The sequence below is a fragment of the Gavia stellata genome, chromosome 13, assembly GCF_030936135.1.
Source record: "Gavia stellata isolate bGavSte3 chromosome 13, bGavSte3.hap2, whole genome shotgun sequence".
Lineage (NCBI taxonomy): Eukaryota > Metazoa > Chordata > Aves > Gaviiformes > Gaviidae > Gavia > Gavia stellata.
Genome location: NC_082606.1, coordinates 14,299,377 through 14,319,020, shown reverse-complemented (window position 1 = coordinate 14,319,020; position 19,644 = coordinate 14,299,377). Strand labels below are relative to the sequence as shown.

The 19,644-nt window shown below is 37.1% G+C and overlaps 2 protein-coding genes across 3 annotated transcripts in view; one reads left to right on the top strand and one right to left on the bottom strand.

Annotated features, from left to right (window-relative positions):
• Positions 1–7,240, bottom strand: part of EFL1 (elongation factor like GTPase 1) — an 80,378-nt gene extending 73,138 nt beyond the window's left edge. The window contains exons 1-6 of one of the 2 annotated variants that reach the window (XM_009807748.2): positions 7,150–7,240; positions 6,401–6,468; positions 6,120–6,204; positions 4,617–4,750; positions 3,855–3,992; positions 2,761–2,975 (exon numbers count right to left, since the gene is read on the bottom strand). In XM_009807748.2, the coding sequence (XP_009806050.1) occupies positions 2,761–2,975; positions 3,855–3,992; positions 4,617–4,750; positions 6,120–6,204; positions 6,401–6,468; positions 7,150–7,240 (731 nt within the window). The remainder of the gene's footprint in view (positions 1–2,760; positions 2,976–3,854; positions 3,993–4,616; positions 4,751–6,119; positions 6,205–6,400; positions 6,469–7,149) is intronic. The other variant, XM_009807750.2, reaches the window with a different exon arrangement.
• A 921-nt stretch (positions 7,241–8,161) lies between these two features.
• On the top strand, positions 8,162–18,465 carry SAXO2 (stabilizer of axonemal microtubules 2). Its single transcript, XM_059824170.1, has 4 exons — positions 8,162–8,202; positions 14,287–14,466; positions 15,675–15,877; positions 17,483–18,465. The coding sequence occupies exons 1-4, from the start codon at positions 8,162–8,164 to the stop codon at positions 18,463–18,465; spliced, it is 1,407 nt and encodes a 468-aa protein (XP_059680153.1).
• Positions 18,466–19,644: the final 1,179 nt, after the last annotated feature.

Genomic DNA, 19,644 nt, shown 5'->3' with positions numbered 1-19,644 from the left:
AATTTGGGGAATCTTAGCAAACATGGTTTTTAGTGTCATATTCAATAAAAGGCATTGTAAGTTTTTTAAGTTCATCTTATATCAGTACAGTATTAGCAAAGAATAAACAGAAAGCCTATCAATCCTCTCCAGTATATCAACATACCAATCACAAAAATAAGAACAGGTCATGTGTGGCCCATTTATTCCCCCCATTTGAAGCTAAATTACAACCAATATTTAGATTTCAGCCTCACAGAAGCTCTGCAAGTAAGGTTCAAGCCACATGACAACATTTCAAGTGGCAGGTACATAGCAAATACAAAGAAACAACTAAAGCTTGACCAGTTATCTTTCCACCTCACATTATCCTAGCATGGATCATTAATCATCTATCACACATTACACTCTGGAGAAATATCAGTTACTAACATACACCAAGCACTAAAAGCTTTGGGGAAAAATAATTTTAAAAAAAGAAAATTAACACAAGGTATTATCTCTGAAAACAACAAATTAGAGACTCTCAAGCACTGTTTTAGAGAAATTTTCTTCTCCACCGCTCTGTATATACACCAATGTTATTAGTAAAGACATAAGTAACCTGCAAGTACATCAGTAAACTCCTGTATCAAACAGTTCAAATTTAAGTATTTTTTTCTCAAATTCTGAGCTACAGAAACAAATCAATTTTCTGCCACATTTGTAGGAAACTGAATTCTATCTGCAGAGAAATTACCAGAGGAAAATAAATAAAGAAAGGAAGATAACTATATGAATTCTCACTTTTACAAAAATAACCATTATATCCACCTAGCATTTAAGAACAACATGCTTGCTTTCTCATTTACTAAGGTGATCATGGGGTGTTTATGACCACAGGCTTACATCAGAATGTAGTTCTGTAGCCTATAAAATCTTAATAGTTGATGATTTACTTGCAAATACCAAGTAGCTTGAGCTAAAGAAATAGCTTCTAAACGGCTTTTGAGCTTGTAATTATACTTATTGTAAAAAAAAATACTCCACTGCAGCATTTTCTTTAAGAAACATTTTTCTTAATGTTTAGCATTCCCTGACAGCATACTTAGAATACTAATACTAAACCTAGGCCACCTTTGAACTTCCCAAAACAAAACCTTAGTTTTTTGTTTTCATTTATTCCCTTCCACAGGCTTTGTCAGTATCCAAAACAAAAGTAAACTGCAAATTGCCCAATCTTTTTCCATACAGGACAAAAATAGTAGCTAGCTCTAAATCATTTCAACATCCGCTAAAGAAAATGTTCATATTCTGACTCCAAACTTGAACAAGTTTTTAACAGTTGCATCCCAAATACTCTGTATAACAACAATTTACTACCATAATCCATTTTTTCCATCAAATTTCCATGAAAAGTTACAAGTCAGGAAAGCTAAAGGCTACAGAAATCAAAATACTGTTTCCCTGCACACCATAAAACAGAAGAGTGACTGTGGGCACCATATGGGAATGGAGGACTTCAGGTAAGATGTGCGTTAACGTGGGATCGCCAAAGGTATCAGAAAACCCCCTCTAGCCTTTAGAAATTAAAAGGTCTCCCCTCACACACATCCTCTATGAAAATATCTCTTTCAGACTAAAGAATATTCCAACATGTCACAATTTGAAGATTTGTTTTCGATTTCCTTTACACCACTTAGACTCTGATTTTTCTCTTTATAAATTATTATTATTCGTGGCAGATAATTACACTGAAATAACCCATTTTATATTCCTTCTCCTCTGCAGTGATAAGAAATGTTTGTGTTAGACTACAAACTACGCATGAAACCTTATTTAAGAGCTTGACTTTGACTTACAAATCCTGGAGCTGATTTTTTTTTTTTTAAAGGTTTTGCAATATTAAAGACATGCACTGTAATACTGAGTGTATCTTTTTAATTATACTTTCATGATGAAGAGAATGACTCCACCTTGTGGCAAGCAATCAGAACACGTGTAATCTTTACACTAGCCTGCTGCCCTTGAAACTAACTACTAAGAACAGGACTGAAATACAGAACTCATCACAAACTCAAACACAGTAATCCGGAAAATTTTCTAAAATTGTTCTATCCCCAAATTCTTATGTTTACTTAAACATCTCTGCAATGCTCTTTAGCAAGTGCTGAAACAGAAATACAGAAATATTAGGTAACAAGAGATAAGAAATGCACCTGAATGAAGAAGAGAAAAAAGCTAAATTAAGACTGATGAGCATAAACACTTAAGAACAAATGCATAATTTCAAGGACAAGTCAAAGTCTGGTACAGAAAAAACAGATCACAGTAATGCTGTGACCCAGAATTGTACTGGACCGAACTGGACAGCTGAAACTGCCGCCCTGATGCCAGTTGTTTGCCTTATGCTTCTTATGAATATCACTGTCCCTGTAGCTGCAAGGTCCAATCTACTTGTGAAACAGCTCTTGTACTGCCATAGTTTTTGGCCTAGACTATTACAGCCTATCAAATGTCAGCAATTAATAAAAAACTAAGTTTACCAGGCGAGGCTGGACACTACAGTGGGCTCAGCAGCTGCTGTGTGACAGGGACACAGGGGTCCCTGTCACATAGATGACAAAGCTGGTAGTATTTTCAGCTGCCCAGTGTTAATAATATATTAGAACTGATTATATACAGTTGCATATCACAGAAAAATATAAAAAAAAAAAATCTTTAGAAGTATGAAGCAACTGAAAATACTTTAACTGAAGTAATCAATTAAAAAAAAAGTCAGTAACTAAATCCCAGACTTACCCAAAACCCCAGCCATCAATTGCACTGGCAAACACCACATTTCCATGGTCTGGTGAAAAATAAAGGTGCGAATCATCGGTATCTTCCAATCCAGCACTCCAGTCATAAATTTGATCTCCTGATGCAGTGTCTGAAATACTTTCACTTTCTGTTTCTTTCTCAGCTCTTTCTTCTAAGACTTTAGAGGTAAAGAGTGTTCCAGTGACTGCATTGATCTACAGAAGAATATGTAAAAACACCCTAAGATTTGTTCACTCTTCCACAACCCTTGAAATTAAAATGCAATTCAATTCTCCCCACCCTCCAAAATATAAAAAGATTTTTTTTTAACAAGATACCATGCCTGTGATTCATTTTGCAATTTAAAACACAGACCTTGTGTATCTAATCCTGCTCATTTGAAGACAACAGTAGTTTGATGTGACTAACATTTCAACTTAAACACCATGTACTTTCCAAGTCAAAGTCAGCCAAATCGGGACTGAATCAAATATAGAGTATCATGTGTAATACACTGTGTTTCTCACAACAAGGAATGGTGAAATAGGAACTTGTTACTGCCAACAAACAAACGACAAAGGAGGGCAAAGGGAAACCAGGTAGAGAAATGCTTAGAAATAAGTTCAAAAAAGTTTGAAGGCAACTTAACTTACAACTTAGAAGACGAATTAACTTTATCCCTGCATAAATCCATCAATATCAGGAGCAGCCTAAAGATATTATTTGTCTACCTCCATAGAAGTTTAAACAATTTAACAGGAAGAACAAAACATTCAGCATATTATTTCTAAAAATGAAGACTCCTCCTGATGACCTGTCAAGAGGCATTTAATACACTTTTCTCTATCACGGGCATTCCGAATGAACCTCGAAACCAACTAGAAATAAAAAGTATCTCAATGTTAAAAATTAGACTAGATGTTATAGTGCTTGATCCTGCAAAGAAAGAAAAAACTGGTTCTGCTGCACTAAATTTATTCCAGCTATAAGGCAGTGAAAATTACAGTCTCTCTCAATTCAAGAATGGAGAAAAGGGTGAAGAAAACAACCTCAACAAAATCTGCTGTGTGAACATGACACCATAGCATGAATACCTGTTCTAAGATATTCTTAAGGTGCAAGTATGCTTCCTGAGGGGTGAGCTTGAGCTCCACAATCAAGCGATCGATTTTATTAATCACCAATACTGGACGTATATTTTCTAGCCATGCTTGCCGTAGAACTGCTTGAGTCTATTAAGAAGGAAATAGTTAAAAAGAATCCATTACAGAAAGCTTGATACCACAAAAGAGATGGAATGTTAAAAGAAAATGACAATATAATTCTAAGATTTAATGAAACATATAATAAAGGACAGGTTGACATTAAAACCAGAAATTTTAGTCCCGTAGTACATAGTGTTAGTTATTACAGAATTCTGCAGAATGGCAGAATATCATGGCAAAAACACCCACAGCAACAAAATAACCCGTCTTCATAAAAGTAAGCCACGAAAAAAGCAATCTCAATGTTATTTTGCGTATTTTTTCACTTTCAGTACCGTAAAAGCACATGTAAAGATATTATTTCTGTTAAGACATTTATTTCTTCTCTATACAAAAATTCCAGTACCTGAAAAATTGCATACGCAGTGTTTCAACCCTGCATCACCACACCCACTCACCAGCATCGCTCAGTTTTTCAGCACAACTATGAAACTAACTACCCTCTTTCATACCTCAAGTGCATTGTTGTTTATTAACAGTTTTACAAAACTTCTTAAACCAGCTCATCCTTTATTTCTACATAACACACTTAAGACTTTGCTTACTCTGTCTTCTCTACCCTCTTTCTCTATTTAATATACTTTATTTCACCTGTGGACAGACTCCTTCAACAGCATCCACCACTATGATGCAACCATCACAGAGTCGGACAGCAGTAGATACTTCTGAAGAAAAATCCACGTGCCCTGGGGAGTCTATTAAATTAATCAGATACTCCTGATCACCTAGGATCAAACAATAAATTAGTATTTCAGAACAGTTTTCAAAAATATTTCTTTCAGCCACCTGGTTATACTGTTTAAGCTATTCTAAGGATCAAATCTGCAGTAACCATTACGCTTAAGAAAAACTCCAATGGAACAGGAAGACTGTCAGCAGCATAACATCTAGTGGCTTATGCCTAATTGGTTTTCATTTCACTCTCAATGCCAATCTTCACCTTTTAAAGCCCAACTACCTTCGGAAAATTAAAAACAAAAACACACCGGCCAACCAAACAAAAAGAAAAACTCTAGCCCTGACCAAGCATGTAGTAGCATTACAAATAGATCACTAGCTAAAACACAAACCAACTGCATTACAGTCTGCATTTTAAAGATAAATCATCACAGACTATCATAAAAATAAACCCTACATTCTTAACAAAATGCCTCATTTCAACCTTCAGGTTTTTTTAAAAATATGCTTTTGACTCCGTATTACTAAAATATCTTCAATATACCAACACAGAATTTTTCACTATCTTCCACACTACTCCCCCAAAAACTTCTGCTTAGCGGAGATTCCAGTCAACTTTTGATGAACTCACTGCATTTATCATCAGCCATAATCAAAATAAGATCAAACAAATTTCCTGTTTAAGAAGTTACATTAGAGTCTAAATTTCAATTCAAAAGAAAAACAACAGACATAGAAGGTTCTAGCCATTAAAAGTAAGGTCATTTCAGAGTCAACAATAAACCAGTCACAGTTTACAATACTTAGCTGGAAGATCATTGATTTCGACTATTTTTTTTATAATCAGCTGTAGCTGAAATGGAAAGACTAATGGTGGCTTTTCTGTTCATGCAATTTTTCTGTTAGTTATTCTTTTTTCTGCCCAAGCCTGTTAGTAATACATTTCATGTTTGTGATTTCCCTAGCTGAGGAACATGAAGTCATAACAAGGACGAGACCATAACTACACTATTAAAAACCCTCTGAACAATTTATAAGAGTGTAACAAGCACCTTGACATAGAAGTACAGTAAAGATAAGACTGTACTAAATAATTTAAAAATTTATTGTTTTTTGAAAGAAGGTCTTGTCTTGAAGTGACATCATTTCAAGACTAAAATAAAAAGATAAAAGCAACTATTCTAATTGCCTCCACTCAGAGATACAATTGAAGATACTTTTCTTAAGCCTGAGACGGAACTTGATTATCTTGATTAACAGCTGAATACATGCCTAAGTCTTTGCAGAATCATGCCCTAACACTGAGAAACACAAAAGCAAAAGCTGCATACAAGAAGATCTCAACAGCAACAATGGACAGGGAAAATAAACAAAAATATATATTAAAGTTTATACTTGCCAGCATCAACAACTTACCTTTCACAAAGTGCAACGAAATTGCACTAGATTTCATTGTTATTCCTCGGATCTGTTCATCTTCTCTACTGTCTAGATATCTCAGCTGAGTATAAAAACAGAAGAAGAGGCGATAAATCTGTAGAATTATCTTCACAAGATACTCATCAACTGTCAAAGAGTATGACTGCGAGAAAATGAGGTTTAGCAAGACTAGGAATAGAATTTCCTTAATCATGACTGATTTACAATCCCAGCACATACACACCAGAATTTTGGTAAAAATAACAGTATAACTCTACCTTTCCTGCCAAGCGGCTAGAGATTATTCCATTGCTAGATATTAGACAATCAGCTAGAGTAGTTTTGCCTGAAAAGAAAAATAAATTACTTAGTTTAAATTAATGGCCAATGGAAAAAGACGCAACATTATGAATGCTGACAACATCTACTGTTCTGAGACTTCAACATTAATAAAGACTTTAAAATGCCATGAAAGGGCAAGCTAACTTTAAAAAAAAATAAAACTGATTATTCAACTTCACCGGTTAGATGCACACAAATTTATTTTTGAAGAGTGGATGCAACCTTACCTGTCATAACCAGAAAAGCAGTTGAAATAACAAACAGTACATCAGAACCTCAATATGTCATGCAATCAGACAAAAGATTTGTGTCTTAAAATGAGCATTTATTATTTCTACCTACATAAAAAACTTCTTTCATTAAGTAAACATAGAAATACAACAGCCTACCTCACACACGCATATATTTTATTCAGGCCAACATTCAGCATCATAAAAGTAGAAAATGTTCAGCTTCAATTATTCCAAATTATTATAGTGTAATGCTCTCTTCATTTCTAAACAGTAAGCTGCATCAGGACATGTGCATAAAGCAAATTTACTTCTCAGAATCAGGATTAAGACAGTTTAAAGCTAAATCCGTGAAAACCTACTCCTTTAAAACAGCAACCAAAATATCTCACCATCATTCAAACTCACACAAGTTTCCTCACAAGGTTTCTGCCAGTCACAAGCACGTGTCTTACCATGATCCACGTGGGCTAATATACAGATATTCCTGATTCCAGAAGTCTTCTTCTGGAGACCAACCATCTTTCCCACACTTGTGAGGACCATGGTTAGCTATTTCTGTGAACGAAGGAAAGTATTTTATTTAGGAGGCAACTTAAGAAACATGTTTGGTTTGGGGGTTTTTTAATTGCCTAAGTTGTGATTAGAGCTACTCATCAAGGAAACTCCTCCGACAGGCGGAGTGTGTCACGCTCCTCAGACACCATTTGTGCTACCCCCCGGATACCAGAAACGTACAAAGCACGGGGCGTGTTCCTGTGTTTAAGGAAAATCGGGGGGTGCCGGGGAGCTTGGTCAGTGTTTCCTTACGAAAAACACACGGAGCCGCCTCGGCTCTCCGCGCGCGGAGGTGTCCCGGAGAGCCACAACCTCACGCTTTACGCGCAAGCTGCGCGAACGCGGGGGCTGCCACCCCCGGCCCCCGTTTCGCCTTCCCCTCCCGCCCCTTCCAGCGGGCTCCCCGGGAGCCGCAGCCCCCCGCCGCGCTCCCCGCCCCCGGCCCTCCAACGCTTCGGTTGCGCACAGCCGCCCCAGGGGCCGGTGCCCCGGGAGGGGGCCGCAGACCTCCCCCGACGTTTCCACGCCGGGGACCGCCGCAATGTCGCTCGGGGCTGGGGGATGAGGCGGGGTAGGGGGGAGGCCGCGCCGCCCGTCCCGCGCGCCCGCGCCGCTGCCCTGTGCGCGCGCGAGGCCGGTCCCGCGGCCCACTCCTGCCGCGCGCACGTCCCCCCCTCAAAACGACCCTTCACAGGGAGGGGGAGGGGAACACCCCACCTTCGCTCCCTCCCAGCGCCGCGCCGCCCGCACCCGGAAGCCCGCGCCCGTTCCTCCCCTCTCCCGCCCCAGGGGCCGTGACGCAGGACGGAAGCCGGCGGAGGCCGCGCACCGCGAGGACGCCGCCGTTGCCACGCGACGGGGCGCTTCCGTAGTTACCCCGGCGGAGAGGCGGGGGCGGCCGCAGGGAGCATGAAGCCGCCTCGGTGTCTGTGTGAGATTTGTACCTGCGGGTAAGGAGCCCCGCGGGTCGTCACCGTCTTCGGGGAGTGGGGGGGAGACCTCGGGTCCCCGGGAGGGTGTCCCCCCAGGAAAATGGCGGCGGCTCCCCCTCAGCACTCCGGGCCCTGCCAACGCCACCCCCACAGAAACACCCCTCATCTTGACCCCCTCCTCACCCATCCCCGTTTTCGCGGGGAACCCCGCTGGTCGTGGCTAATTTTAGCAGGGGGAAGGCAGAAACTGGGTAACATTCCCATTTCAACAGTTTCTGGCTTCCCTTTTTTCTAAAAGGGATCTTCTCAGTAAATATGAAGTAATATTTTTGTCTTTAAATCAAGTAGGGGTAAAAGCAGATCTTAAATGCGTTAAAATAGAAAAGAATGGGGACAGTCTTTCAAAGCCACCCAGGCTAAACCTCAGGATCAGGCTTTTCCATAAAGCAGAGCCAACTCTGCCGTGTGGGGAGAGAGACCCCCAGAAGAGTTCTGGCTAAATCAACCTTGACAGAAACCTGTGCAAGCACTACGGCCTTTAAAATAGATTTAATACATCTGTCTTTCTAACATCACATCCAGTAATACTCTCCACTGTGAAGGGAAGCCCTGCTCTTCCTTCACATTCAATCATCCCACATATGGAGACACCTAGTTCATCGTTGTACTACAGCCTCTTTGGCCAGGGAGGCTGGCATAAGACAATACAACAGCCAAATTTTTGTTTAAAATTACTATTACAGGTCTATATGCAATATTACCAATGCCATAGGTAAAAAAAAATTGACAAGTCAGGTTCCCCAAAATCATAAGTGACTTAAGCCTTGCCAAATTTAGGTGTCTTTTTATAGGTTTGGAGTCAGTACTGTTCTGATTTTCAATTTCTTCTGTGTCTACTTCAAAAACCATAAAAATAATCATCTTAGGATTCTCATCCCCTCACCAGATTCAAAGATTCAGTCTTTAATATATATATAAAATTAAAACAATTACATACCAGGAGAGTCATCATAAGATCACAAGAGTGTGATCACTATATATTGGAAGTACAGAGCCAACTCTGTGGCTGCAAAGTGCACCATGAACTACAGGTTTGATGTTGAGGTTTGTACAGCAGACGCCCTCCTTATGTGTTTCTGTATGGGAAGTCTGTCTACCTGTTCATCAGCCACTTTTTTTTTTGATCTGTAGACAGAGATGAGAGACAGGCAGTGCATAAAGCTTCTCATGTTCCTTTTGGCCAAGACTGTGGGTGTAGTTTGCCCTGTAAATTTGTTTCAAAAGTCCTAGATTAATGAAGAGTTGAACACATTGTTTTCATGATAAGATAACAAATCTGTCTCAGGCTCAAGTATAAAGATGGTGAGATAAGACAATCTGACAGCAGAAAACAAGGTTCGACTCAATTGAAAATTCTCAATTCAAAGACACAGTTGAATAATATGAATAACTGAATAAAACACGCACAAAGCATATGGTTTAAAATAAACACCACTGAAGTTTTTACAGTCAATAAAATCTTAAGCCATTATTAGTTTAGGCAGCACGTTGTGATTTCTTCAGTGTAGCTATAGTGTTTCTGGTTTTAGGGGAAGACTGGTCACTTGGCAGTGTTACCTGGATACTGCAATGCATACACATCTTAGAAGAGATTTCAAAGTGAAGAAAAAGATCTAATATTTTGTAGAAATCACCATTTAGCTACTTGCAGGAATTGTGGACACATAATTACTATTTAATTCTAAATAATAAAATAGAAGGAAACAATCTTTCTTAGCGGTTCACAGAAGAAAAAACACTCAGAAAAATTTTATAAATACAGGGGAGGAAAGTCAGTAAGACAGGAAAGTCAGCAAAACAGAACTTTATTCTGCTTTCTCTTTACAGAGAAGTGAGAAGAGCCTCCAAAATTCCAGAATTACCTTTTTTGCATTGTGATATGCATAATCCACTCATTAAAGGCTCACATCTGAGTGCTAGTGTTCATACTTAAGGGTTGCAGTCTTGGGCTCTTACTAATCAAATAATTGTTACAATGTTTTTAAGAATATTCTTAATAGATTCCTTCTTACTAGACTGAATCACTTTCTGTGCCTATTAAGTTATCTTTTTTGAAATCAGCAAATAATTTTAATGCCAAAAACCATGGGAAGTGTACCCAGTACTGAGCATGCTCAAAGATCAGTTTGCAAAATAGGTCCAGTGCTGGGGACTTCTCCATTTTTAATCACTGGTAATTTCTAGCCTCTTGAGCTTAAGACTTCAAGACTTTTGCAGTAACATAAGGTGCTGCCAAGGCAGTATGATGATAATTTTCAAGCTGCTATGGTAGAAATGTAAGTTTGGTTGGAGGTTGGGGGTTTTTTTTATTTAAATAAACCTTTTTTTATTTAAATAAACCACAAAAATGTTTGCAAAACTGCATTGTGCAGAGTAATGGCTGGATTCTGTATTGTTTCCTAAGATATTTCAGATCCATATCTTACTTTAGAAGTGGTGTATTTTTCATGTGGAGAAAGTATGAGCTAGTCTTACTTATGATTGACCCATAAAGAGAAGGAAATAATTTTATTTTCTTATTTCCCATAGGTTCCAAATGTGTTAACTTAATACAAGAGAAAATTTATCCCCTGCTAGTAAGTACAGTCAGGCTTCAGATCAGTGGCTCAATAGAAATGTCTAACAGCAAATACAGGATGTTAAATTTGGCCTCCAAAGGAGGAATAAAGCCTCTGAGGTAGATGAATTCTCTGCATTCAGAAATAGTATCTGTCTACCGTAAAAGATAATCGCAGCATACAAAAGCATAGAAGTTTAGTTTTGAGATACAAAAATAAACTACTGCTTTATCTTCTCAATCTGTCAGCATTTCCCCACTTACTGCACTTGTTATCATGTAAGTTGAGAGGGAAGAGGAAGATTGCTCTAAAAGATGGGGTATTTAAGCCTTCATACTGACCACATGTAATTATATGCAAACCCAATAAAAACTACTAGGTCTTCTGTCAACACTAGGAAAGCAGATGACTCTCAAAAATACAGTGTCCATACATAACTTCTGTCTTTCAGACCATAGCATGTGCACTGGCAGTTAAAAAAAAAAAACTTTTTGGGGGGCATGGATGTTTAGGTTTTTTTTAAAATAAGTTCTTTATGATGATAAACATTAAACTGTTCTCATTGTTAGTCTAGTTCTTTGAGAGGAAAATACTTGGTGGGAAAATTTGAAGGGTCTTGCTAGCACTATATAAAAAACAACTGTATGTATGCCAGATCCTAAATAAGTGAAATTCAGCATCATTCCAGTAAAATAATCAAAGCAACAACGTCTGGCACTAGGGAGCCCATATACTGTCAATTTTGTTCAGCTGAGATTCTGTTCAGACTTCATGCCAGCCACGAGATAGATAGTTTCCCTCAAAGAAGGGAAGGAATAATCATCAAAGCAGGCATCAGTCAGTCATGGGGGAAGGCATATTCTCACCAAATTGATTTGAATTATCAGTAACTCTGGGGTTGAAGTTAAGATAAATGCAAGTAACAAGTTTAAAATAATCAGTGACTCAAGGAGTTCTGGCCAAATTTTAAGCAACGTATTTCATTTATCAGAGCTGTAATCTGTCTTCTCTGATTGAAGATTCTTAGTATCATCTCTCTCAAGAGCTGTGATACCCTATGTGATCAGTTTTATAAAGTTATTATCTAAATTAAAACTTTTGGTTAAGCAGTTGGACAACATCCAAAAGTAGATTTATCGGTTAATCAAAAAAAACCCTAATTTTTTCTCCAAGTCAAATTTACAGTTATATTAAGGTAATTTTTTGTTGCCTTTTAGGCCCACTGAAAGTTCTCTCACAGCACAGAGTAGGATGTAGGATCTTCCTGAACGGTCTCGTCTGAATCCGTGTAATTTTGTGCATAGTCAGAGGCTGTTCAGCATTATTTCATATGCTAAAAATGACTGGGATCACGGACATTTTGATTCAGCAATGAATTCTAATGCAATTACAAAAACGTCTTTCCTTGGAGAGATACATTACATTACCTCTTTGTTGAATCTACCAAGAACTACAGGCTCACTCTGCAAGTAATTATTTTTCTAGTATCTATTTCTCTTTGTAGGATGACCATTCATATTCTGACAATATTGCTTAGAAGACAGTGAGAGTTAAGTCTTTAAAGGCTGGTGATACCAGAAGAGAGAAGGTGTTTTGTTTGTTAATTGGTCTTCTGGACCAGCTTATGGCAAGCTAAAGGTTGTGAAAATGAAGGTTTTTTAGATGAACATTGTTCGTTGCAAACTCCTTTGAACCGTACACCTAAAATATGTGAAGAATATTATAATTTGATACCCTATAGTTCAACTAACTTTCAAAACATACATTCAATGGTTTTAGTTCCTGCTTCGCTGTTACTTTTAGATGCTACATGACACAGCATATGCTGTTTATACTTTTATACTGAAAAAAGTATTACTGAGGTGGTAACTGAATTTAATGAAAAGTGCAGTGGCAGGCAAGCTCCATGCTGAGAAATAGCACACACTCACCTCCTTGTTTTCCTACCTTTCTTGTTCTTTCCCTCTTCTTCCTTTTTCCTGTCCCTGCTATGTTATGAATAGGTGTCTCAATTGTTATTTGGCTATCCGTTGACTTGATTGAAAAAGAGTAAGCACCTGAGGCTTTGAAAGGGTTTGGCTTCTTAGGCAGGGCTACTTCATTTCTCATTTATTGAACTACTGAGCTGGCAGAGTCAGGCAGCCCAAACTAATACCAGCTTTAGGGATCACCAGTTCCAGATAACCTCTTTTAGTGATTTTTTTTAAATTTTACTTTTCTTAGCAGCAGTCCTTCATGTCTGTTACTGTATTCTATTTTACCTTGCTTTAATTTATTTTTTTCCTTCTTGGTATTCAGTACTAGCTAAATTTCTCTGCAGACCTTTGAACTATTCCTTGGGTATCTAGCTTCCTGAAACTTTAATTAATTGTGCCCAGTAAAAGCGGTACGCTTTTACCCTTCTTGTTCTTTAGCTGTTTTTGGTTTTCATGTACAGAATTTTACAAGACTCGTTTATTTAAAAAATTATGCTTTATTTCTTGTTATTTCCCTTTGCTTATATCTGAACCAGTATTGCAAGCTGGCAGCCACACGTAGGAGGGACATCTTTCATTATATATCTCCGTAAAGGAGAGATTAAATAATAATCACATCAGGCAAAATAAAATTTAAAAACTATGCTTGAAATAAACTACCAGAGAGATGTATGTGCATTGTGCAAGTTAGAATGACTATAACAAGATTTTCAAAGCAATATAGAAAATAATGTGTACTTTTTAATTCCATGCATAATTTACATAAAACAAGGTGTAAGTAATAAATTAAGTAATGATATAACTCTTAACACCTTTTAACACAATGGTGTCATTAAAATAGACATCAATTACAAGCAGGTGTAATTGAAACAAAATGTATCAAGAAAAAGAGATGTCATTACTTCTAAATAAACATACTTTTTGGATAGAGGATTTAGTCAGTCCTTGAAGAAAAAAAAAGGTTGAAAAGTTAGAAATGGCCTGTAGAGCACCAGAAGTACAGATGAGATTTCACACCACTAAAATTTTAATCAAAAAGGGTTAATCAAGAGTTGTGGTGAAAATAAGTGAGCAGATGCACAGAAATAAAAAGACAAGCAATGAGGGAAAACAGTAAAAAAGAGACAATATGAGAGGAGAAATGAAGCATAGTTATTTTTACAAATAAGACTAGTAATATTGTTAAAGATTAAAAAAAGAGAGTAAAGTGCATCTTGGTGGTAGCATGATTTAGAGGACTGAGATCAAGTCTATCCGTCCTTTGTATTCTGTACTAAGGACTAACTTGCATACTGATAGTGTTTATTACTGTATTAGTATACTGTGCTCTGGGACCTATGCCATCAGCACAATATTTTGTGGTTTTATCACTCAGAAAGGATTTTAAACACAAGCTACTGACATTGTTCAATCTTCCCCATTTGTTATTCACTCCCAGTAGATAGGACATGGGTTTTCCCCTTAAATGAAACTATTCAAAATGATCTCATCTGATGTGTTTTATCCAGGCGCCATCGCTGCCCTCATAAACCCACATGGATTTATGATAATGGACAACAGCCGTGCCTCACAACAGAGTATGTGGAAAAATATCCCAAGTATAGCAATATCTCTCCTCCCCGGAGCCTTAAGCCGAAGCAAGAGTACCAAGTGCATCGTGAGAAAATGGAAGGAATTACAACATCTAAGTAAACATTTTGAAGCAATGTGTTTTACAATTACTCTGTAAAGTTTCTCATACTTTCTCATTTAAAGGGGGACTGAACATTGTATTGCAATCATTTTCAAAATGCAATCATTGCATCCCTTACACTTTTAGCATATTTAAAAGTATAAATTTTGAGTGTAGAAATACAGTTACCACAAAAAGGTCATAAAAAATAGTGAAGGACACATACAAAAAGATTTGCATTCTTTACAGCATCCTTTATCCTGTAAAGATAATCTACAATTTTTGTCCTTGTTTTCAGCCTGTTTTGGAAATCTAGGTCTCATCGAGCCTGAAAAAGCTGGCAAGATGGGGAACTTTCTGTAATACACTTGTGGAATCTGAGATAGTGGGAAAATGAAACCTTAAGAAAAAGGAACAGGGATTTTTTTTTTTTATTCAGACAGTTCTAAATTATTAGGAGTTTGAAGAAAGCCAACTGTAAAGGGGTTCAGTAGGTCTGTCCTGCCAGTGCATAGACTCTGATGTTAAGCGTACAAAATTAAACGGCATCTTTCAAAGAGCTAGAAAAAGACATCACTCATTCATTATTAATAATGTGACTGCTGCATAAACCTTTACTTTTTCCATTATTGTTTTTCTTTAGGCTATAAGGGCAACAGGTGAAACTTCTTTATTAGTTTATAAAAAAACAAAAGGGTCATACACAGAAAGGGCAAATGCTCTAGCAAGATTGATTGTGTACTGCATAAACAACTACATATGTAATATACACCCTTTTAATGTAAAGTGCCCTTATAAAAATGGTAAAAAGCTGTTTCTGATTATATTTTATGCTCCTCATGCAATTAGTAAATGGTGCCACTTGTAGTAGTTTGATCTCTGCTTCTGCTTTCTGGATCATTTCTTTGTAAAATTACAGCAACTTTTTCTAGTCTCCTTTCAGACATTTTAAAGAATATTTTTAAACTGGGAATGAGACCCAGAGTGTTGAAAAAGTTGCTTCACCATCTACCTTTGAATAAAGGCTATATCATGCATCAGAGACCCTAGATTTATGTACTATGATTTTCTTTCCTCCTTAGTATCCCTCTAACATATGGCATCAGGTTGATTTTTCAGAGTAAACATTATAAGTCATTGTTTTCCCAAATAATGGAAAAATGACAAAAGTGACTCCATCAGAAAAAAGTTTTTTAACCAGTGTTTCCTTTTTCTCCAATTCAGATCTGATTATTTACCGTGTGATATTGTGAAGCGACCTTTTCGGGCACAAGAAGAACATAAACCAAAGATGGGAGAGATAGAACTGGGAACCACATACCGGAAAGATTACAATGCTCATAAAATACAACCAGTGACATTAGTAAGACCTCTAGAGAGAAAACACACTACAGGAGGAAAATTGGATACCATACCAACCTATCAAGGTAATAATAGATGCTGCCTTTAGAAAGAGAAATAACCAAGGTGAAGGTAGTATTTTGAATTAGCTGTATTAGAAACTGGATTTCTTAGTTTGGGCCAGAGAGTAAGGCATAATAGAGAGCAAGACATAATAGAGAGGAGGTGATAATGCCTTAAGATGTTCAGCATTCCAGTTGTTTAGAGGTGACATTTATCGGTTCTAAACGAAAAGTCTTCTCTAAGGTTTTCTTGGCTAGAAGGAGAGAAATTCTAACATACAATTGGTTAGGCTATCTCCGACAAAAGGTGGTTGTAATTAAAGTGCCAATATATCTTTCAGATAGTTTTAGCGCATGTACCACATGTTTTTCCACAGAGTAGGTCAAAAGTTGTTTTTAGATTTCTTTCTTGTGTACTGTATAGCTTGCATATCATCCCAGTAATTATCTGTTTTGACACAAATTATTCTATTACAATGGTCAGCACAAAGGCACTAAATCTCCTTTTAAGTCATTTGGCAAGTGACCTGGATATAACTTTATACAAGTAGAAAATTTTATAAATAAAATGTGTTACTGAATTTGTTAGATGTACTGCATTGTGGCCCCAGTTAAAAGTAAGTAGAAATAAATGATGAGATATGATCTATTAGAGTGATGAAAATCAAGCTGTTCCTGATTATGAGGCCCAGTGGTATCGAAAAGATAGTTGAAATAACGAGACTCAGATATGCCTATTAAAACAGGAAGTTAGAATGCCTGGTGCAAAATGAGCACAGGAGGTAGTGCAGTGACAGAAAGAGTTGGAAGAATACAATTTCGGGAAAAAAGACTCTTCAAAAAAATACATTCTATTTCTATTAATTAATTGTAATAATTTGTAAGGAAATTTAAATATTTCTATTTAGCCTACATGTAATTAGTAAGCTAGCAAATAATGAATAATTTAGCCTAGTCTCAGCATACAACTAAGACAGCATGCAACTGCTTCATTTAAAATGTATGTTAGCAGTTCAACAGGGAGTAAGGATCAGGGAGTGAAAAAACACTGAAGCTGCAGTAAGTACAGTGATTGCAAGACAACAAATTGATTTCAGCTGCCCATGAAGAAGTTTAGACTGGACAGTTTGTAACTATAGCAGAACAGTCTGTTAGTAAAAAACCCCAGAAGCAAAGAAAAAAAATCCCAACAAGATGATGTAATGTTGATATGGAAATTATGAGAGAAAATTCTCCCAATCAGTAGTGAACATGACCCATTGACCTATAAGGTTCCTTTCAGTCTTATATATTTGAATAATAAAAGTAAAATGTAAGAAGTTGTATATAAAACCTGTATATGGCTATTTTCTGTATAGAACACACACTAAATATGTACAGGCAACATCTTTTTCCTTGAGGAAATAGTCAAAATAGGGCATCATGTACAATTTTTTTGTCAGTTTTTATCACACCAATAACAGAAGACAGTTTTGTCATATCACAAACATGCAGATAACATTATCATTCTCACTTACATCCATTTTCTTTGATTTGCAAGATTTAATACGAGAAGAATTTGGCTTCATTTTAAAGGAATGGTCTTAAGTAATAACACTTGTATGGTGAAGCTTTGTTTTTGCCTTTAAGACGACTATAGGTCATGGGAAGTTCAAAGAAGGGAAACTAGTAAGGTGGAGCATATCTACCACCCACCTACAGCAAAGTTTGGAAATTCTACTACGTTTCAAGATGACTTTGTTCCTAGGGAACTGAATCCCAGACAAAGTTTTAAACCTCATTGTGTAGCCAAGCTTTCAGATGTGCCTTTTGATAGTGCTACTAGCCATCGCACTTCTTATATTGCTCATCAACTGGAACCAAAATTTATAAGATCAAAAGAAGAGTACAAGCCAAGCAACCAACCCTTTGAAGACCTCACAACCCACCGGAATGATTTTAAAGGGCTACCTGGGCAACTTGCAAAAAGCTGCAAGCCTGAAAACGCAGAAGTCGTATCCAATGCTCATTTTAATGGAGTCACTGAATTTCAGGATCGTTTTCAGCCATGGTTGGTCTCCTTACCTGAGGTCCGCAAAACAAGAGAGTACGTTCCACCCCCAGGCAACATGGATTTTAACTCCACAAGCCATCTTGATTATGTTAAGCATGAGATTTCTCCTGCTGTCCCCATAAGACCAGTTTCTAATGGAAGAAGAACCAATGCCCCTTTTCAAGGGAATACTACTACGAAGGAAGACTTTAAAGCTTGGGGCAGCTTTCAGCAAGAGATTAGTAAGAAACAACAGGAAATTCCAAAACCCATGGGAAAATTTTATGATTTAACTACATTCAAATCTCATTACATACCACATCAGATCATTCCAGCTCAAAGTTTCAAACCTGTACATGCTATAGTTCCTAATTCAGCTCCTTTTCAAGATGAAACTATGTATCGCACAGAATATACTCGAAAGAAACAAGAGATCTGCCCAGCAAATTATCCCTCTCCTCCAGGTTATGTCTATGTAAACACAGATTCTCATGGTCACAAATTCTTCCGCCAGCTTACTCCAGAATTTTGTGAGTCAGATAGTAATCCTATTCCAAAGGAAGTAGCTGTTGTGTCATAATATTTAAATGCAGCATTTCAAGCACCCAGGTGAAATAATTGGAAACCTACTTGTTCATTTTTTCTTTAAATAACATTGAAAGCAAATCAAATAATGCCAATTCTGATTTTAAAAGCATTTAAACTCATAGCTTGAACAAAATCAAAACAAAACCACAAGTTTATTACAAGACTAATAAAGATTTGCCAATTTTTGTAGGAATAATGCATCTTATATGGCATCTATTCTTTTTTGGATCGTGCATTCTAGTTTCCTTGACTTCCCAGATTTCATTATGCTCCATCTCAAGCATATGTATTGTACATTTAATTCTTTCAGATTTTCTGCAAATCAAATGATTGTATTTGTGAAATAGCAAGTATTTTTGATTATAACTTCTTTTCCATAGTAAGCAAATAATGCTATAAAAATCTAAATAACTAGGTCATCATTCCAGTTTTTCATCTCATACTTTGAGTGATAAGGAGATTTTTTTTCTTTACATTTTGCTGCCCAAATCATAAGAAAGCATCCTATGACACCTAGACATTTCTAAAAACCTGGTTTTACCTTTAGACGTCATTACTTTTCCTTCATTCAGTTCTAAGGAGAGTATAAAGGTCACACTGTAATTTCTGATAGCAATTAACAAGAAGTAACCGTGCTCTTTTTCTGTACACATACTTGAAATCACTCAGACATAAAAAGCAGGTCATTAGACTCTGTTTCCTAATTTCTCTGATAGTTCTTTTTCAGCCTTACTTCCAAAGGAAACAAAGCTGATGCAAAGCTTTGGACACACTAAGTGTGTGTCCTCCTCACCTGAGTAATTTTGAAACCCAGTGTGCAAATTCAATCTATTTTCACAAAGAGATTTCACAGATGATTGGTTTTTGAGTTTTTAAGGTAGACGGTGAGGAAGCATAGAGAATCGGGCTCAAAAAATTAACATCCATCCACCACTGGTTTTGATGCTGCTATCCGATTTTTAAAGCTAAACAGCCTGCTATCTTTGCCAAAGTTCACTGCAGAGGCTGTCTGAAGAGGACAATGGCAGAAAACTATAAAGGTGCATGTAGAGATAACAGAAAATAGTGTAAACTTACTTAAAAAAAGAAGTATCAGCCAAGATGCAGAAATCACTAGACAGCCTGGCTTCAGTCTGTCTGCTCTTCAAAGAATTACTTGTTACAAATACAG

Excerpts from the sequence above, each read along its gene's own strand:
- SAXO2 (XM_059824170.1), top strand. The coding sequence starts at position 8,162 with ATGAAGCCGCCTCGGTGTCTGTGTGAGATTTGTACCTGCGG. Across the intron at positions 14,467-15,674 it reads GAAGGAATTACAACATCTAA|ATCTGATTATTTACCGTGTG; the intron begins GTAAACATTTTG and ends TCTCCAATTCAG. Across the intron at positions 15,878-17,482 it reads TACCATACCAACCTATCAAG|ACGACTATAGGTCATGGGAA; the intron begins GTAATAATAGAT and ends TTTGCCTTTAAG.